We start from the raw sequence: 19256 nt of genomic DNA, 5'->3' as shown, positions 1-19256 counted from the left end.
ATTTCCTGAATATTTTCAATCTATGGTTGGCTGAATCCACAGATATAGAACCCATGGATACAAAGGGCTGACTGTACTTAATAATAATTATATCAAAGTTTATTTTTACTTCATAAGGCTGTCAACTATACTGCCCAATATGTATCATAAAATAGTAACACAAGTGTCTGCATTTTACAAAGGACTTTTGTATTTTTTTGACCCAGGCTGGAGTGTGGTGGCACAATCTCAGCTCACTGCAACCTCCACCTCTGGGGTTCAAGAGGTTCTCATGATTCAGCCTCCCAAGTAGCTGTGATTACAGGCGTGTGCCACCACAACTGCCTAATTTTTGTATTTTTAGTAGAGACTGGTTTCACCATATTGGCCAGGCTGGTCTCAAACTCCTGGCATCAAGTGATCTGCCTGCCTCGACCTCCCAAAGTGCTGAGATTATTGGCGTGAGCCACCATGCCCAGCCATTACAAAGGACTTTTACAATCTATAAATAAGGTCAAGTATAGAGTCAAAAACAGACTATATGTTACAAAGACATTAATTAGATCAGGCTTTGCTGTCAAGTTGTATAAAAACTGTTGCTTTGTGTTTTATTTTAATTTCAAAATTACAAATAAGGGATAATGGATTTCTAATAACTAACACTTGATAGTGCTTACTATATGCCAAATACAACAAACCTATGAAATAGGTATTATCTGGCCAGGTGCGGTGGCTCACACCTGTAATCCCAGCACTTTGGGAGGCCGAGGTGGGCGGATCACAAGGTCAGGAGCTCAAGACCAGCCTGACCAACATGGTGAAACCCTGTCTCTACTAAAAATACAAAAATTAGCCGGGCGTGATGGCGCGCTCCTATAATCCCAGCTACTCAGGAGGCTGAGGGAGGAGAACTGCTTGAACCCAGGAGGCGGAGGTTGCAGTGAGCGAGATCACACCACTGTACTCCAGCCTGGGCAACAGAGCGAGACGCCATCTCAAAAGAAAAGAAAGAAAGAAATAAAAAGATATAAAGGTATCTCAATTTAGTAAAGAGTAAACACCCACTCACTATTTAACTAACAGTTGACTACAAAATTGTGAGAAGGCCCAAAGAGGTACAGTATAATCACAGCTTTTTAAACTGGCATGTAAGGTAAAAATCAAATAGAGCCAAATGTACTAATTAACCCATTAGGAAGGTGTGCCATGTTGAAGAACGACATATTATTGCTCACTGAAATCCAATCCAGACTTTCTCCAGTTTTAGAACATTACATGAAGTAAAGCGTTTGTATTTAATTGTCAAATTACACCAATATTCTTTAAACGTATAATCTCTAAGAAGATATTCCCACTATGAGACAATCATGGGAAATACAGATTAACTTTTCTATAGCATATATACTTTGAGTGATTTGCACAAGAAATTAACCATAGTATACACACACGTGTGTCTGTCTCTCTATATCTCTGACAGAAACATGTCTTATTAAGTTTTATAGTCTCAGAATGTAACAGCACCTAGTAGATTCTCAATGCCACCCTCATAGGTTATCAGTGAATGTTAATACAGCAAGGACATTTAAGTTCAAAAGACTTGAGTTTGTGAGTCCCTGATTTTTCACTTACTGATCTGCAACATTAATTTGTGATGGCAGACCAATTAATTTTGCCGAGGCTGCTTTAACACTGTGCCATATATGAGTTCTTACCCAAAAACATCTTTAAGTTACTATTTGGCATTTTGAAATTCAAAGTTTCTGTTCATGCTTCTTATTCCATATTTTATACATTTTTCTATCAACTCATATCCAACCTTCAAGCATCATCTGAAATCCTAAATCTTCCATGAAGCCTTCCTTCATAAATTAAAAACATATTGATCACTAATTATGGATTTCTCATAATACTTATACTTTCAGTTATCATATGTTTTATCATATGACTATACTATTTCTTAATTGCTACCGAGATAAGAATTTTATATCCTATAGGCAGAGAAACTGATTTTCCAGTGTCCAAAGGAAATATTGCTAGGCATATAGTACATTAAAAGCTTGCTCAATTAAACTGGAGAGGAAGAAAAACCTACAATAATAAAATTTTTTTAAGAAAAGAATTCCCCAAAGAATTAATTGCATTTTTGCATGTGTATTCTTTGGCTGGGGGATGGGATGGGGGCAGGGAAGGATATAAGTTTCTATTTTAAAGAATACAACCATTGAATATGGCTTCTTTGAGGGTGGAAAGGAGTTGACTTTTCTTTTTATTTGTTTTGTTTTTGTTTTCAATCCACTGGGATAATAAAAGTCTGAGAGAATCTTAAGTAATTTCCTATACCTGAAGAAATCCAACTATCTAGATTTTCTGAAATTGCTCTAGACTTGTGGTCAATGTAGAAGAATTTATTACCATTCTCTAACAAATAGAAGAATGGATAATGACTCTCTTTAGGGTTGGGAAACAGGTTCCTATCCAGAGTCTGACCTACTTCAATAAATTCAGCTGACACTGGCTATGAAATTAGTACTTAAGTTTTTAAAACTGCTAAAGTGCCCTTAAAGCAACCCAGAAGGGCAACCCAACTGTACCTATGGGAGCTTCACTTGGGAAGGGCAAAAAGGATTCCTTCCACAGTGATTAATTCTACAAATTCATTTACATAAGATTCAGAATTACATAAAGAAAACACACTAATGTATATTTACTCAGCTTCAATTCTGTCTCATTCTCAGAAAAATGGGCTTAAGCACTACTTAAACGTTCATTTTATTAATTGCTGAACTATTCATAATTATGTTTGAATTTTAAAAACAAGTGGTTTTGGCCTGACGCGGTGGCTCATGCCTGTAACGCCAGAACTTTGGGAGGCCAACACGGGCGGATCATGAGGTCAGGAGATTTAGACCATCCTGGCTAACACGGTGAAACCCCGTCTCTACTAAAAATACAAAAAATTAGCCAAGCGTGGTGGCGGGTGCTTGTAGTCCCAGCTACTCGGGAGGCTGAGGCAGGAGAATGCGTAAACCCAGAGGCAGAGCTCTCAGTGAGCCAAGATCGCACCACTGCACTCCAGCCTGGGCGACAGAGCGAGACTCCATCTCAAAAAATAAGTAAATAAATAAAATAAAAACAGGTAGTTTTGTTGTTAACAATACCTACTAACTGCCTTTAAAGTAAAATTTTAAACATTTTAGAGACGAGAATTTGGCTAAAATTTTCCATAATAAAATCTTCCTTTTGGCAGGGTATGGTGGCTCATGTCTATAATCACAGTACTTTGGGAGGCCAAGGCGGGCAGATCACCGGAGGTCAGAAGTTCAAGACCAGTCTGACCAACATGGTGAAACCCCATCCCTACTAAAACTACAAAAAGTAGCGGGGTGTGGTGGCACGTGCCTGTAATCCCAGCTACTTGGGAGGCTGAGGCAGAAGAATCAACTGAACCTGGGAGGCAGAGGTTGCAGTGAGCTGAGATCACGCCATTGCACTCCAGCCTGGGTGACAGAGCAAGACTCTGTCTCAAAAAAAAAAAAAAAAAAAAAAATCATCTTTTTATATATTCCATAGCAATGGATAAGTAGAAAGAAACAAGCAGTTAAACAGAACACAGTCATACTTTAGTAATGACTGATGTGCTACAAAAACCGATTCTCTACAAAAACTGATGTGCTACAAAAACTGACTTTCTCCTCAAACAGTCAATGCAGCTTTGGGGAAAAAACGTTATTAAAATAAAATAACTCCCCGGCTCAAGTGTTGCCATTTGCCTTAAAGACGCTGGTAACACTTTGGATCAAGTATAGAGGAACTGTGAATCTCTACAAGAAACGGTAAATATGGGGAGGGGGGAGAGGGGAGGGATTGCATTGGGAGTTATACCTGATGTAAATGATGAGTTGATGGGTGCTGACGAGTTGATGGGTGCAGCACACCAACATGGCACAAGTATACATATGTAACAAACCTGCATGTCATGCACATGTACCCTAGAACTTAAAGTATAATAATAATAAAAAAAAAAAAGAGAGATCAGAATTAAAAAAAAAAAAAAGAAACGGTAAATAATCAATACTAAAATCAAAATTTTTCTACTCCCCATGGATTGTTTAAAAGCAATAAGCAGTATTTATTCAATATTTTTAGGTCTCTGAAAATTAATGTATATAAGCATCTCTAAAAATGTAAGGGATAGAAATTTCAGAAAAAATTAAATTACAATAATATACATAAGCCATTTTCCTAAATAATACATACAGTTCCAAAGGAGGAATAATGCATTGATGCTAAGCAAGCTAACCTGAGTTTCCACACTTGAGTGTGATGGAGTTCTGAACATGCAACTCCAAAATACAGCACCTTGGCATATCGAATATTTTAAGCTAAAGGAATTTGAGGAAGGGCAGGTGCAGGAAGAACTGACCATCCCCTGAGGCAGATCATAAATCCTCATGTGAGAGGTGCCCTCCCTATCCCCAGAGAAAAGAAGCATCCTTATCTCCAAAGGTGAAAGATACCCAAAGGAACCAAAATGAACAGGCTTTACCAAGTTTCCCCAGTTTACTACTCTTGACTCATACCCGATTGTCCTATCACATTTTCTACAACTCTCCACCCTTCATCAAAGTTAGTATAAAAACATTCAGGTTTAACTGTTTCTTCAGGTCTTCATTTCCTTCTGAAGGCTTCAAACTTATATTCAACAAATGTGTATGTTTTTGTCTTGTTAATCTGTCTTTTGTTACATGGGCACAGTAGAGAACCTAGAAGGACAGAAGGAAAATGTATGTTTCCTCTCCTGTAAGTGCTTCTTAATTACAATCTTAAAACAAGATAAGCCAAAAGCAAACTAAAATAAGCATATTAAAAAAACAAACTATGACAGAGGAGGCAGAGCAGGATGGCCAAAGAGAACCCTCTGGCGACTGTCCCCCTGGCAGGAACACCAAATTCAACAGCTATCCCCACAAGAAAGTAACTTCATAAGAACCAAAAATCAGTTGAGCAATCACAGCACCTAGTTTTAACATCATATCAAGGAAAGAGGCACTGAAGAGGGTAAGAAAGACAGTATTGAATTGTCAACATCACTTCTCCTCCATTCCCCAGCAGCTGCATAGCATGAAGAGAGAATCTGTGTGTTTGGGGGAGGAAGAATGCAGTGACTGTGGGACTCTACACTGGAACTCAGTCTTGCTTGTCACAGCAGAAAGCAACACAGGGCAGAATTCAGCTGGTACCTATGGAGGGAGCATTTAGGCTAGTCCTAGCCAAAAGGGAATGGTCCATCCCAGTAGTAAGAACCTGAGTTCCAGATGGGCACACCACTGTAGGCTAAAGCACTCTGGGGTCTTAAATAAACTTGAAAGGCAGTTTAGGCCACAAGGACTTCCTAGGCAAGTCCTGGTGCTGTGTTGGACTCAGAGGTAGTGGACGTGGGGTGCACATGACCTAGTTAGACACCAGCTGGGGCAGCCAAGGGAGTGCTTGCATCACCCCTCCCTCAACCCCAGGCAGCACGGCTTGCCCCTCCAGGAGAGACTCCTTCCTTCTGCTTAGGGAAAGGAGATGGGAGAGTAAAAGAGAAGTTTGTCTTGCAACTTAAATACCAGCTCTGCCACAGCAAAATAGGGTACCAGGCAGAGTTCTGACTCCCCCATTCCAGGCCCTAGCTTCAGGCCACAATGGAGCAGAGCACCAGGCAGACTCCTGGAGTCCCAGATTCCAGGCCTGGCTCCTGATTAAGAATCCTAACTCCAGGCCTTGGCTCCCAGACAGCATTTCTGACCCAACATAGGCTGTGGGTTGGGGAAGCTACCACCCTAAAGGAAAGGGCATAGGCCTGGCTGGATTCAACACCTGCTGATGAAGAGCCCTTGGGCCTTGAGTGAACATCGGCAGGAATCAGGCAGTGACTGCTGCAGGCCTTGGGTAAGACCCAGTGCTGTGCTGGCTTCAGGTCTGATGTAGCACAGTCCCAATGGTGATGGCCACATGGGTATTTATGTCACCCCTCCTCCAGCTTCAGTCAGCTCAACACAGAGAGAGAGACTACATTTCTTTTGGGGGAAAGTAAGGGAAAAGAACAAGAGTCTTTGTCTGGTAATCCAAGTAATTCTCTCAGATTTGTTACCCAAGACCAACAAAGTGGTACCTCTATGAGCCTGCAAGAGTCACAGTGTTACTGGGCTTGGGTTGCCCCCTAATGCAAATATGGCTGCAGAGACCATGGATGACAATACTCAACTCCCTGTGAATACTTGGAAAGCCTTCCCAAGAAGGATAGGTACAAACAAGCCCAGACTGTGAAGACTACAATAAATACCTAACTTTTCAATATCCAGATGAATATCCACAAGCATTAAGACCATCCAGAGGCCGGGCGCGATGGCTCAAGCCTGTAATCCCAGCACTTTGGGAGGCCGAGACGGGCGGATCACGAGGTCAGGAGATCGAGACCATCTTGGCTAACATGGTGAAACCCCGTCTCTACTAAAAAAAAAAAATACAAAAAACTAGCCGGGCGAGGTGGCAGGTGCCTGTAGTCCCAGCCACTCGGGAGGCTGAGGCAGGAGAATGGTGTAAACCCAGGAGGCGGAGCTTGCAGTGAGCTGAGGTCCGGCCACTGCACTCCAGCCTGGGCGACAGAGCGAGACTCCGTCTCAAAAAAAAAAAAAAAAAAGACCATCCAGAAAAACATGACCTCACCAAAGGAACTTAGTAAGGCACCAGCAACGAATCTCAGAATGACAGAGGTATGTGACCTTTCAGACAGAGCATTCAAAATAACTGTTTTGAAGAAACTCAAAAAATTCACAATATAACAGAGAAGGAATTTAGAATCCTATCCTTAACAGAGATGGAAATAATTTTTTAAGATCAAGCAGAAATTCTGGTGCTGAAAAATTCAATTGACATACTGTAGAATGCATCAGTCTCTCAACAGCAGAACTGATCAAGCAAAAGAAAGAAGTAGTAAGCTCGAAGGCAGGCTGTTTGAAAATATACAGTCAGTGGAGACAAAAGAGAAAAAAGAAGGACAAGCGAACCATGCCTACCAGATCTATAAGACGGCCTCAAATGGACAAATCCCAGAGCTTTTGGCCTTAGCGAGGGAATAGCGAGAGAGATCAGGGTAGAAAGTTTATTCAAAGGGATAATAACTGAGAACATTCCAAACCTAGAGAAAGATATCAATAGTCAAGTACGAGAAGGTTATAGAACACCAAGCAGATTTAATGCAAATAAGACTACCTCAAGACTTTTTAACAGTCAAACTCCCAACGGTCAAGGATAAAGAAAAAACCCTAAAGGCAGCAAGAAAAAAGAAACAACATACAAAGGAGTTCCAATACATCTGGCAGCAGACTTCTCAGTAGAAGCCACACAAGCCAGGAGAGAATGGCACAACATATTTAAAGTGCTGAAGGAAAAAAAACTTTTATCCTAGAATAGTATATCCAGCAAAAATACCCATCAAACATGAAGGAGATATAAAGATTTTCCCAGACAAAAAAAGCTGAGGGACTTCATCAACACTAGACCTATCCTACAAGAAATGCTAAAGGGAGTTCTTCAACCAGAAAGAAAAGGGCATTAATGAGCAATAAGAAATCATCTGAAGGTACAAAACTCACTGGTAATAATAAGTACACTGTCATTAAGGTTTGTAAACTACCCATATCTTGAGTAGAAAGACTAAAAGTTTAACCTCTCAAAAATAATAACCATAACTTTTCAAGACACAGAATAAAATATAAATAGAAACAAAAAGTTACAAAGCAGGGGAATAAAGTTAAAGTGTAGAGTTTTTGTTAATTTTCTCTTTGCTTATTTGTTAGTTTTTACAATCGGTATTAAGTAATCATTAGCTTAAAATAATGAGTTATAAGATGTTATTTGCCAGCCTGGGGAACATGGCCAAACACCCATCTCTACAAAAATATAAAAAATTAGCTGGGCATGGTAGCATGTGCCTATAGTCTCAGCTACTTGGGAGGCTGAAGTGAAAGATAACCTGAGTCTGGAAGGTGGAGGTTCCAGTAAGCCAAGATCACCTCACTTAGGCCAGGCGCGGTGGCTCATGCCTGTAATCCCAGCACTTTGGGAGGCCAAGGCAGGCAGATCACTTCAGGTCAGGAGTTCGAGACCAGCCTGGCCAACATGGTGAAAACTCGTCTCTACTAAAAATACAAAAAAATTAGCCAGGCACAGTGGCATACACCTGTAATCATAGCTACTCTGGAGGCTGAGGCAGGAAAATCACTTGAACAGTCTGTTGCCTACAAGAAATATACTTCATTTGTAAACACACACATAGACTGAAAATAAAAGGATGGAAAAAGATATTCCATGCAAATGGAAACCAAAAAGAGCAGGAGTAGCTATACTTGTATCAGACAAAACAGATTTCAAGACAAAAGCTATAAAAATAGACAAAGAAGCCAGGCACAGTGGCTCACACCTCTAATCCCAGTACTTTGGGAGGCCAAGGCGGGCGGATCACCTGAGGTCAGGAGTTCAAGACCAGCCTGGCCAACGTGGCAAAACCTTTTCTTTACTAAAAATACAAAAAGTAGCTGGGCGTGGTGGTGCAAGCTGTAGTCCCAGCTACTTAGGAGGCTGAGGCAGGAGAATCACTTGAACTCAGGAGGCAGGAGGTTGCAGTAAGCCAAGATCACGCCACTGTACTCCATCCTGGGCAACAGAGCAAGACTCCATCTCCAAAAAACAAAAACAAAAAAAGAGAAAGACAAAGAAGGTCATTATATAATGACAAAGGGATCAATTCAGCAAGAGATATAACAATGGTAAATATATATGCATCCAGCACTGGAGCACCTAGATATATAAAACAAATATTATTAGAGCTAAAGAGAGAGTCTCCAATAGGGTAATAGCTGGAGATGTCAACTTCAGCACTGGACAAATCATCCAGACAGAAAATCAATAAAGAAATATCAGACTTGGCTGGGCGCGGTGGCTCAAGCCTGTAATCCCAGCACTTTGGGAGGCCGAGACGGGCGGATCATGAGGTCAGGAGATCGAGACCATCCTGGCTAACACGGTGAAACCCCATCTCTACTAAAAATACAAAAAACTAGACGGGCGAGGTGGCGGCGCCTGTAGTCCCAGCTACTCGGGAGGCTGAGGCAGGAGAATGGCGGGAACCCGGGAGGCGGAGCTTGCAGTGAGCTGAGATCCGGCCACTGCACTCCAGCCTGGGTGACAGAGCGAGACTCCGTCTCAAAAAAAAAAAAAACATCAGACTTAATCTGCAGTGTGAACTAAATGAACCTATCAGATATTTATACAACATTTCATCCAATGGCTAGAGAATATACACATTCTTCTCCTTGGCACACAGACAGACCATATGATAGACCACAAACAAGTCTGAAAAAATTCAAAACATTGATATCATATCAGGTATCCTTTTTAACCACAATGGAATAAAACTAGAAATCAATAACAAGAGGAATTTTGGAAACAGTACAAACACATGGAAATTAATCAATACGATCCTGAATGACCAGTGTGCCAATGAAGAAATTAAAAAGAAAAATTAAAAATTTCTTGAAACAAATGAAAATGGAAACACAACATACCAAAACCTATGGGATATGTGAAAGCAGTACTAAGAGGAAAGTTTATAGCAATAAGTGCCTATGTCAAAAAAGAGAAAAACTTCAAATAAACAACCTAATGATACATCTTAAAGAACTAGAAAAACTAGAGCAAAATAAACACAAAATCAGTAGAAGAAATAGTAAAGATCAGAGCAGAAATAAATGGAAATTGAAAGTTAAATGAAACAAATAGTTGGTTTTTGAAAAGATAAACAGGCCGGGCGCGGTGGCTCAAGCCTGTAATCCCAGCACTTTGGGAGGCCGAGACGGGTGGATCACGAGGTCAGGAGACGGAGACCATCCTGGCTAACACGGTGAAACCCCGTCTCTACTAAAAATACAAAAACTAGCTGGGCGAGGTGGCGGGCGCCTGTAGTCCCAGCTACTCGGGAGGCTGAGGCAGGAGAATGGCGTAAACCCGGGAGGCGGAGCTTGCAGTGAGCTGAGATCCGGCCACTGCACTCCAGTCCGGGAGACAGAGCGAGACTCCGCCTCAAAAAAAAAAAAAAAAGAAAAGAAAAGATAAACAAAATTGAGACACTTTTAGCGAGACTAGGAAAAAAGAAAGAAGACTCAAATAAATAAAATCAGAGATTAAAGAGGAGACATTACAACCAATACTGCAGAAATTCAAAGGATCACCAGAGACTACTATGAACAATTATATGCCAATAAACTGGAAAGACTAGAAGAAACCGAAAAATTCCTAGACACATACAACATACCAAGACTGAACCATGAAGAAATCTAAAACCTGAACAGATTAATAACAAGCAATGACATCAAAGCAGTAATTAAAAGTCTCCCAGCAAAGAAAAGCCTAGAACCTGATGGCTTCACTGTTGAATTTCACCAAACATTTAAAGAAAAAGCCTAATATCAGTCCTACTCAAACTATTCTAAAAAATAGAGGAGGGAATACTTCCAAACTCATTCTACAAGCCCAGTATTCCCTAATAACAAAACCAGAAAAAGACATATTAAAAAAAGAAAAAAAAAAAAAACTACAAGTCAATGTCCCTGATGGACATTGATAGAAAAATCCACAACAAAATACTAGCAAACTGTATTCAACAATACATTAAAAAGATCATTCATCATTACCCCACAGATAAATCCCACAGATGCAAGAATGGTTCAACATATGCAAATCAATCAATGTGGTACATCAAATCGACACAATGAAGGACAAAAACCATATGACCATTTTGATTGATGCTGAAAAAGTATGTGATACAATTCCACATCCCTTCCTGACACAAGCCCTCAAAAAACTGAGTTTAGAAAAAACATACCTCAACACAATAAAAGCCATATATGACAGACCCACAGCTAGTATCATACTGAATGGGGAAAAACTGAAAGCCTTTCCTCTAAGATCTGGAACAAGACAAGAATGCCCACTTTCACAACTGTTATTCAACATAGTGCTGTTAGTCTTAGCTAGCGCAATCAGACAAGAGAAAGAAATAAAGGTCACCCAAACTGGAAAGGAAGAAGTCAAATCATCCTTGTTTGCAGACGATATAATCTTATATTTGGAAAAACCTAAAAACACCATCAAAAAACTATTAGAACTGTAAAACAAACTCAGTAAAGTTGCAGCATAAAAAATCAACATACAAAAATCAGTAGTATTTCTATACGCCAATGGAGAACAATTTGAAAAAGAAATTTTAAAAATCCCATTTACAATAGACACAAATAAAATTAAATACCTAGGAATTAACTAAAGAATAAAAGATCAGGCCAAACACAGTGGCTCAAGGCCAGGCGTGGTGGCTCACATCTGTAATCCCAGCACTTTGGGAGGCCGAGATGGGCAGATCACAAGGTCAGGAGTTCAAGACCAGCCTGGCAAACATGGTGAAATCCTGCTTCTACTAAAAATAATAATAATAATAATAATACAAAAATTTGCTGGGTGTGGTGGCATGCGCCTGTAATCCCAGCTACTCAGGAGACTGAGGCAGGAGAATTACTTTAACCTGGGAGGTGGAGGTTGCTGTGAGCCAAGATCATGCCATTGTACTCCAGCCTGGGTGACAGAGCGAGACTCCATCTCAGAAAAAAAAAAAAAAAAGAAGTAAAAGATTTTAATAAAAAACTATAGAACACTGATGAAAGAAATTCCAAAAAATGGGAAAATATTCCATGTTCATGGATTGGAAGAATTAATATCATTAAAATGTCCATTCTACCCAAAGCAATCTACAGACTCAATGCAATCTCCATCAAACTACCAATGACATTCTTCACAGAAATAGAAAAAATAATCCTAAAATTTATATGGAACCATAAAAGATCCCAAATAGTCAAAACTATCCTAAGCAAAAAGAACAAAACTGGAGGAAATATATTTTACTGACTTCAATTTTACTACAGAGCTATAGTAACCAAAACAGCATGGTACTGGCATAAAAACAGATACCTAGACCATGGAACAGAATAGAGAATCCAGAAACAAATACATACATCTACAGTGAACTCATTTTTGACAGAGGTGTCAAGAACATACAATGGGGAAAAGAGAGTGTCTTTGGGGGGAAATTGGATTATCTATATGCAGAAAATGAAACTAAACCCCTATCTCTCATCATATACAAAAATCAAATCAGAATCGATTAAAGACTTAAATATAAAACCTCACACTATGAAACTACTACAAGAAAACAATAATGAATGAATAATGAATGCTGGTGAGGATGTGGAGAAAAGAGAACCCTTGTACACTGTTGGTGGGAATGTAAATTAGTACAACCGCTATAGAGAACCGTATAGAGGTTCCTCAAAGAACTAAAAATAGAACTACCATAACATCCAGCAATCTCACTGCTGAGTATACACCCAGAATAAAGGAAATCCATATATTGAAAAGATATCTCCACTCTCGTGTGTATTGCAGCACCGTTCACAATAGCCAAGATTCGCAAGCAACCTAAGTGTCCATCAGCAGACGAATGAATAAATCAAATGGATTCAGCCATAAAAAAGAATGAGATCCTGTCACTTGCAACAACATAGGTGGAACCGGAGGTCATGATGTTAAGTGAAACAAGCCAGGCACAGAAAGACAAACTTTCAATGTTCTCACTTATTTGTGGGAGCTAAAAATTGAAACAATTGAACTCTTGGAGATGAAGAACACAATTATGGTTACCAGAGGCTGAGAAGGATGGGTGGGGTGGGGAAGATTAATGGGTACAAAAATATAATTACACGGAATGAATAAGATCTAGTATTTGATAGCTCAACAGGGTGACTGCAGTCAACAATAATTTATTGTACCATTTAAAAATAACTAAAAGTATAAATGGAATGTTTATAATACAAATAAAGAATAAATGCTTGAGATAATGAATACCTCATTTACCCTAATGTGATTATTACACATTGTATGCTTGTATCAAAATATTTCATGTTAGCCAGGTGCAGTGGTATGTGCCTATAGTCCTGGCTACCTGTAAGACTGAGGTAGGAGGATCACTTGAGCCCAGGGTGTCAAGGCTGCAGTGAGCCATGATGACACCACTGTACTCCAGCCTGGGTGACATAGTGAGACACTGTATCTAAAAAGTAAAATAATGGCCAGGCATGGTGCCTCATGCCTATAATCCTAGCACTTTGGGAGGCCAAGGTAGGCAGATCGCCAGGAGTTCAAGACCAGCCTGGCCAACATGGTGAAACCCCATCGCTACTAAAAATACAAAAAAATTAGCAGGGCATGGTGATGAGCACCTGTAATCCCAGCTACGCGGGAGGCTGAGGCAGGAGAATCACTTGAACCCAGAGGCAGAGGCTGCAGTGAGCTAAGATTTCACAACTGTACTCCAGCCTATGTCGGAGCACAGGGCAACGGAGTAAGACTCTGTCTCAAAAAAATAAAAAGAGGCTGGGCATAGTGGCTCATGCCTGTAATCCCTGCACTTTGGGAGGGCGAGGCAAGTGGATCTCCTGAGGTCAGGAGTTTGAGACCAGCCTGGCCAACCTGGTGAAACGCCGACTGCTAAAAATACAAAAAACTAGCCAGGTATGGTGGCACGCACCTGTAATCCTAGCTACTCAGAAGGCTGAGGCAGGAGAATCGCTTGAATTCGGGAGGCGGAGTTGCAGTGAGCCGAGATCGTACCACTGCACTCCAGTCTGGGTGATAGAGCAAGACTCTGTTGCAAAAAAAATAAATAAATAATAAATAATCAGCTGGGCGCTGAGGTGGGCAGATCACTTGAAGTCAGGAGTTCGAGACCAGTCTGGTCAAAATGGTGAAACCCCCATCTCTACTAAAAATACAAAAATTAGCTTGGTGTGGTGGCGCATGCGGGTAGTCCCAGCTACCTGGGAGGCTGAGGCAAAAGAATTGCTTGAACCTGGGAGGCAGAGGTTGCAGTAAGTCGAGATGGTACCACTGCACTCCAGTCTGGGTGACAGAGCGAGACTCCATTTCAAAAAATAATAATAGGCCGGGCGCGGTGGCTCAAGCCTGTAATCCCAGTACTTTGGGAGGCCGAGGCGGGCGGATCACGAGGTCAGGAGATCGAGACCATCCTGGCTAACATGGTGAAACCCCGTCTCCACTAAAAAAAAAATACAAAAAACTAGCCAGGCGAGGTGGCGGGCGCCTGTAGTCCCAGCTACTTGGGAGGCTGAGGCAGGAGAATGGCGTGAACCCGGGAGGCGGAGCTTGCAGTGAGCTGAGATCCGGCCACTGCACTCCAGCCCGGGCGACAGAGTGAGACTCCGTCTCAAAAAAAAAAAAAAATTAATAATAATAATAATAATAAAATTTAAAATTTAAAATAATAAAAATATAAATAATTTTTTTAAAAAATCTCATGTGACCCATGAATATGTACATCTACTATGCACCCATAAAAATTAAAAGCAAAAAACTTTTAAAAAACAACAATAAAAGAAATTATGAGCTGGGAGCAGTGGTACAAGCTGAGAGATTTTACAATATATAAAAATGATCCATTTCCAGTGGGAGGCTAGATGGGAGGACCACTTGAGGCCAGAAGCCCAAGGTTATAGTGCCTGATGATCACACCCTGTAAATAGTCACTCTACTGCAGCTTGGGCAACACAGTGAAAACCCACCTCTTAAAAACAAAACAATACAAATTAGGATACCAAAAATAGTATTTTAATCAACAGAAGGAAAAATATCTCAGCAGAATCACAGATGTTATTCATTAATTCTCCCAACCTCCAATGACACATAAGTTCCTCACACGTGAATGCTAAAAATGTTATATTCTTTATGATGGGTTTGAGTTCTATAATGGAATCCCCTCCCGTCCCCTCCCTTTCTCTCCCCTCCTTCTTTTCTTTTCTAACAGGGTCATGTTCTGTCACCCAGGCTGGAGTCCAGTGGTGTGATCACAGCTCACTGCGCCTTGACCTTCTGGGCTCAAGGGAACCCACCTCAGCCCCCACTATCAGTAGCTGGGACTACAGGCACGCGCCACCATGCCCACCTAATTTTTGCTTTTTTGTTTTTTTTTTGAGATGGTCTCACTCTGTCACCCAGGCTGTAGTGCAGTGGCACGATCTCAGTTCACTGCAAGCTCTGCCTCCCAGGTTCATGCCATTCTCCTGCCTCAGCCTCCCAAGTACCTGGGACTACAGGTGCCTGCCACCACGCCTGGCTAATTTTTTGTATTTTTAGTAGAGACAGGCTTTCACTGTGTTAGCCAGGATGGTCTTGATCTCCTGACCTCATGATCCGCCTGCCTTGGCCTCCCAAAGGCTGGGATTACAGGCATGAGCCACCACGCCCAGCCAATTTTTGTATTTTTTATAAAGACAAAGTTTCCCCATATTGCCCAAGCTGGACTCAAACTTTTGGGCTCAAGCAATCCACCTGCCTCAGCCTCTCAAAGTGCTGGGATTACAGGTGTGAGCCACTGTGCCCAGCCACCATTTTTCTTAATGTTTAGCATTTTTATTTTCCTTATCTGAAAAATGACAAAAATATATCATAGCCATCTACAAGATGCCTTCAAATAATCTACTAATGTGCAATAACAATATTTTTCTTATATAGTGACCCAAAAGGAATCTGATTCTGTTGATTTTCTTACAGGCAACTTAAGAGCAGGGTTTAAAATAAGGAGTTGGAGTCCTGTTTTCTTTTCTAGATGAGAAAAGTGATTGAGTAAACTCAGTTCATGAAAGAAATGTCAGATTTAGTAATATATGTAAGTCACAGGAATAGAGAAGTATTGGATGAATTGTCCCCTCCTGAATTCCCATTAAGCATTTGATTATATAAACCAGCAATACTGAAATAGTATCATTTTAAAATTTGTATTATTTTAGCCTATACTCTGGTTTTAGTTCTTTTCAACTTCACCTTAAAATAAACAAGAAAATAATGTATGTGTCAAAATTAGGAGACAAAAGAAAAACTGGAAAAAAGATTGCAAACTAAGTAATCACCATGAATTAGTACCAAAGTCAGAAAAGGGGATGACTTTCCAATGGACCAATCATGGACTAAAAGTAAAACTAATATTATAAGTTACATATTTTATATAACAACTTCTAATTGGACCTTTCCTCAACCTTTCTTCCCCCACTTCAGCCACCAAACTACTTCCTTTCTTCCGTTCACTAACAAAATTCCTGAAAGTTGCTATGTCCATTTGATAACTACCATTCAGTCCTCAGTTCATTACAGTCTGGCAACCAGGAGGTTCACATGGCCTCCTATAGATCCCTTGTCTATTTTAAATTTTCATCCTCCTTGACATGTCTATAGCTTGACACTGTTTGCCAGTCCTCATTTCGTAGAGTTCTCTGGTTTCTTGGCTTCTAGAAAAACAAACTCTCCAGATGCTAAGCCTACAACACAGTTTCTTCTCAGTCTCCTTTAATCATTCCCCCTTCTCTCTGGAGATGATCAGTGGTTAAATCTTTTTTCTTCTTGCACAAAAGTTGTTTTTGCTGAGGGGCAAAAGCAACTTCCAAACCTGTTGCTTTTGCCCCTCAACCCCTGGCTTCAACCATCATGTCTATTAACCCTCTGTAAACACTAGAATAACTTATGGAGCTTTTAAAAATATAGATGGCACTTCAGGTTCCAGCAATATGACAGACAAAGGGTCCAAAAACATCTCCAGTAAAAATCCCAGTTAACATTCAATAGAAAACGTATATAATATAATGTTTTATATATGATGTTTTATATATAATGTATGATTTATATTTGTTTTTATATAATATAGTATTACATATCCTACTTTTATAAATATATAATTTTAATACATGGCTGAACTAGCAGTAACATGAAAGAATTCCTTAGAGGCCCCAGAAACAACAACAAAGTATAGATTCAGAGCAGTAAGCATTTACCTTGTGGGTATCCAATGATCTCTGGTGGGCAACAGCCTGGCTACCAGGAGCCCTATGCAATCAGTATGGAGGCAAAGCCTGGGACCTGAACAGGTAGGAATTCAAGGTCAGAGAACCCTCTACTAAAAAACAATGCCTTTAGGGAGATAGTGAAGATAGTACTCATCTCGGCCCTGGCTCCCAGTAGTACAGGAAAAAGGAAAAAGAGTCCTTAGAAAATTCCTGACCTTAGGAGCTCGAGACCATCCTGGCTAACATGGTGAAATCCCATCTCTACTAAAAAATACAAAAAAACTAGCCGGACGAGGTGGAGGGCGCCTGTAGTCCCAGCTATTCGGGAGGCTGAGGCAGGAGAATGGTGTAAACCCGGGAGGCGGAGCTTGCAGTGAGCTGAGATCTGGCCACTGCACTACAACCTGGGCGACAGAGTCTCAAAAAAAAAAACAACAAAAAAAAGAAAAGAAAAGAAAAGAAAATTACTGACCTTATGCCTGCATTCGCCCAGGTTGGGGCCTGAATTCACACCAAGTATATGACCCAAAGAAACCTTAAGTTGCTAATTTAGTTTGATTTTTGTTAATAGTGCCCCAGGTGCCTACCAGGAAGCAATATAAACCCCGTGTGGAAAAATGTACAGGAAACTCAAGCCTCAAAGAATTACCGGCCGGGCGCGGTGGCTCAAGCCTGTAATCCCAGCACTTTGGGAGGCCGAGACGGGCGGATCACGAGGTCAGGAGATCGAGACCATCCTGGCTAACACGGTGAAACCCTGTCTCTACTAAAAAATACAAGAAAACTAGCCGGGCGAGGTGGCGAGTGCCTGTAGTCCAAGCTACTCGGGAGGCTGAGGCAGGAGAATGGCGTGAACCCGGGGGGCTGCGCTTGCAGTGAGCTGAGATCCGGCCACTGCACTCCAGCCTGGGCGACAGAGCAAGACTCCGTCTCAAAAAAAAAAAAAAAAAAAGAATTACCACAGATAAGTTCCAAATTACATAAACTCACAATTTTATTAAAAATCACCAGCCTCATGAAGAAACAAAATACCATGAGCTAGAGTCAGGAGAAACAAAAAACTATGAAATCAGAATGCAGATATTAGAATTTTTAGATAAGGAACATAAAATAAGCATGGTTCAACTGCTTAACAATACAAAAGAAGATCTTGAAAGATGCTGAAGGAACAAGAGACTATCAGAAATGATCAAGACTTAAAAAGGAACCAAAGAGAACTTCTGGAAATAAAAAACATAGTAACTGAAACCTTGACACTCAATGGGGAGTTAAAAAAAAAAGATTAAGCACAGCTAAAAAGTAATGAACAGGAAAGCAAATTTGATGATTATAAAGGAAGCACTGTGATGAAACCCTGAGATGGAAAATACAAGAGATTATGAAACACAGAAGACAGAATGAAAAGACCCAACATACATCTAACAAGAGTTGTACAAGAATAAAAATGAGGAAGATACAATATTTGAAGAGATAACTGAGAACTATAAAGTCAATGAGGGGAAGAGATTATTGTCTATTTTATTCTCTGCTGCATCACCAGCCCTTGGCACATAGTGAATGGCCTATACATATCTGTGGAATTAATAACCAAAGATCCAACATATATCTAATCAGAGTTCTAAAAGGAAGAAAAATAAGAAGACACAGTAGCTGAAAAGTTTCTAGTACAGAAAATACCATTCCTTAGAGACAGAAATCACAGAAAAATCCTAGGATGACAGATTTTTTAATATTCACTAAGATACATCGTAGTGAAACTGCAGCAAGAAAGGCAAATTACCTACAAAAGAGTAACAATTAAAATGACAGCTGATGTCCAAACATCAACACAAATTAAAAAACAATGATATTTTCAAAATACTAAGAGAAAATAACCATCAAAACAATTCCATACCCAGCAAAATTTTGACTGAAAGCCAAATAAAGGCATTTTCAGACAAAAACTGGGTTTGCCACCAACAGACTCTCACTAAAAAAAACCTCCCAAAGGTGTACTCCGGAAGAAAAAAAATGATCTCAAAGAAAGACACAATATGTAAGAAGGAAGGGTGAACAGAAAATGCTAAACACAAAGGTAAAACTAAATAAAAATTCAGGGCGCAGTGGCTCACACCTGTCATCCCAGCACTTTAGGAGGCCAAGGTGGGAGGATCCCCCTTGAGCCCAGGAGTTTGAGCCCAGCTTGGGCAACATAGCAGGACCTTATGTCTACTAAAAATAAAAAAATATATATTTAGCTGGGTGTGGTGGCAAGCACCTGTAGGTCCAGCTACTGGGGAG

At 40.4% G+C, this 19256-nt stretch overlaps 1 protein-coding gene across 4 annotated transcripts in view; it reads right to left on the bottom strand.

Annotated features, from left to right (window-relative positions):
- Window positions 1-19256, bottom strand: part of ALG6 (ALG6 alpha-1,3-glucosyltransferase) — a 69587-nt gene that overhangs the window by 41970 nt on the left and 8361 nt on the right. Inside the window, exon 3 of one of the 4 annotated variants that reach the window (XM_033225136.1) lies at window positions 16965-17049. The exons of 1 other annotated variant lie outside the window; for it this stretch is intronic. Coding sequence is in view for 1 of the 3 variants with exons in the window: in XM_033225135.1 (XP_033081026.1) it covers window positions 1692-1722 (31 nt within the window). In the remaining 2 variants the exon portion in view is untranslated. Of the gene's footprint in view, window positions 1-1691; window positions 1751-3861; window positions 3889-16964; window positions 17050-19256 lie in introns of those variants that run through there. 2 more of the 4 variants (XM_033225137.1, XM_033225135.1) reach the window with 2 other exon arrangements.

Source organism: Trachypithecus francoisi, unplaced genomic scaffold (assembly GCF_009764315.1).
Source record: "Trachypithecus francoisi isolate TF-2019V2 unplaced genomic scaffold, Tfra_2.0 Lachesis_group12, whole genome shotgun sequence".
In the NCBI taxonomy this organism is placed as follows: Eukaryota; Metazoa; Chordata; class Mammalia; order Primates; family Cercopithecidae; genus Trachypithecus; species Trachypithecus francoisi.
The sequence above is the reverse complement of the archived record's forward strand: the minus strand, read 5'-3'. Positions and strand labels throughout refer to the sequence as shown.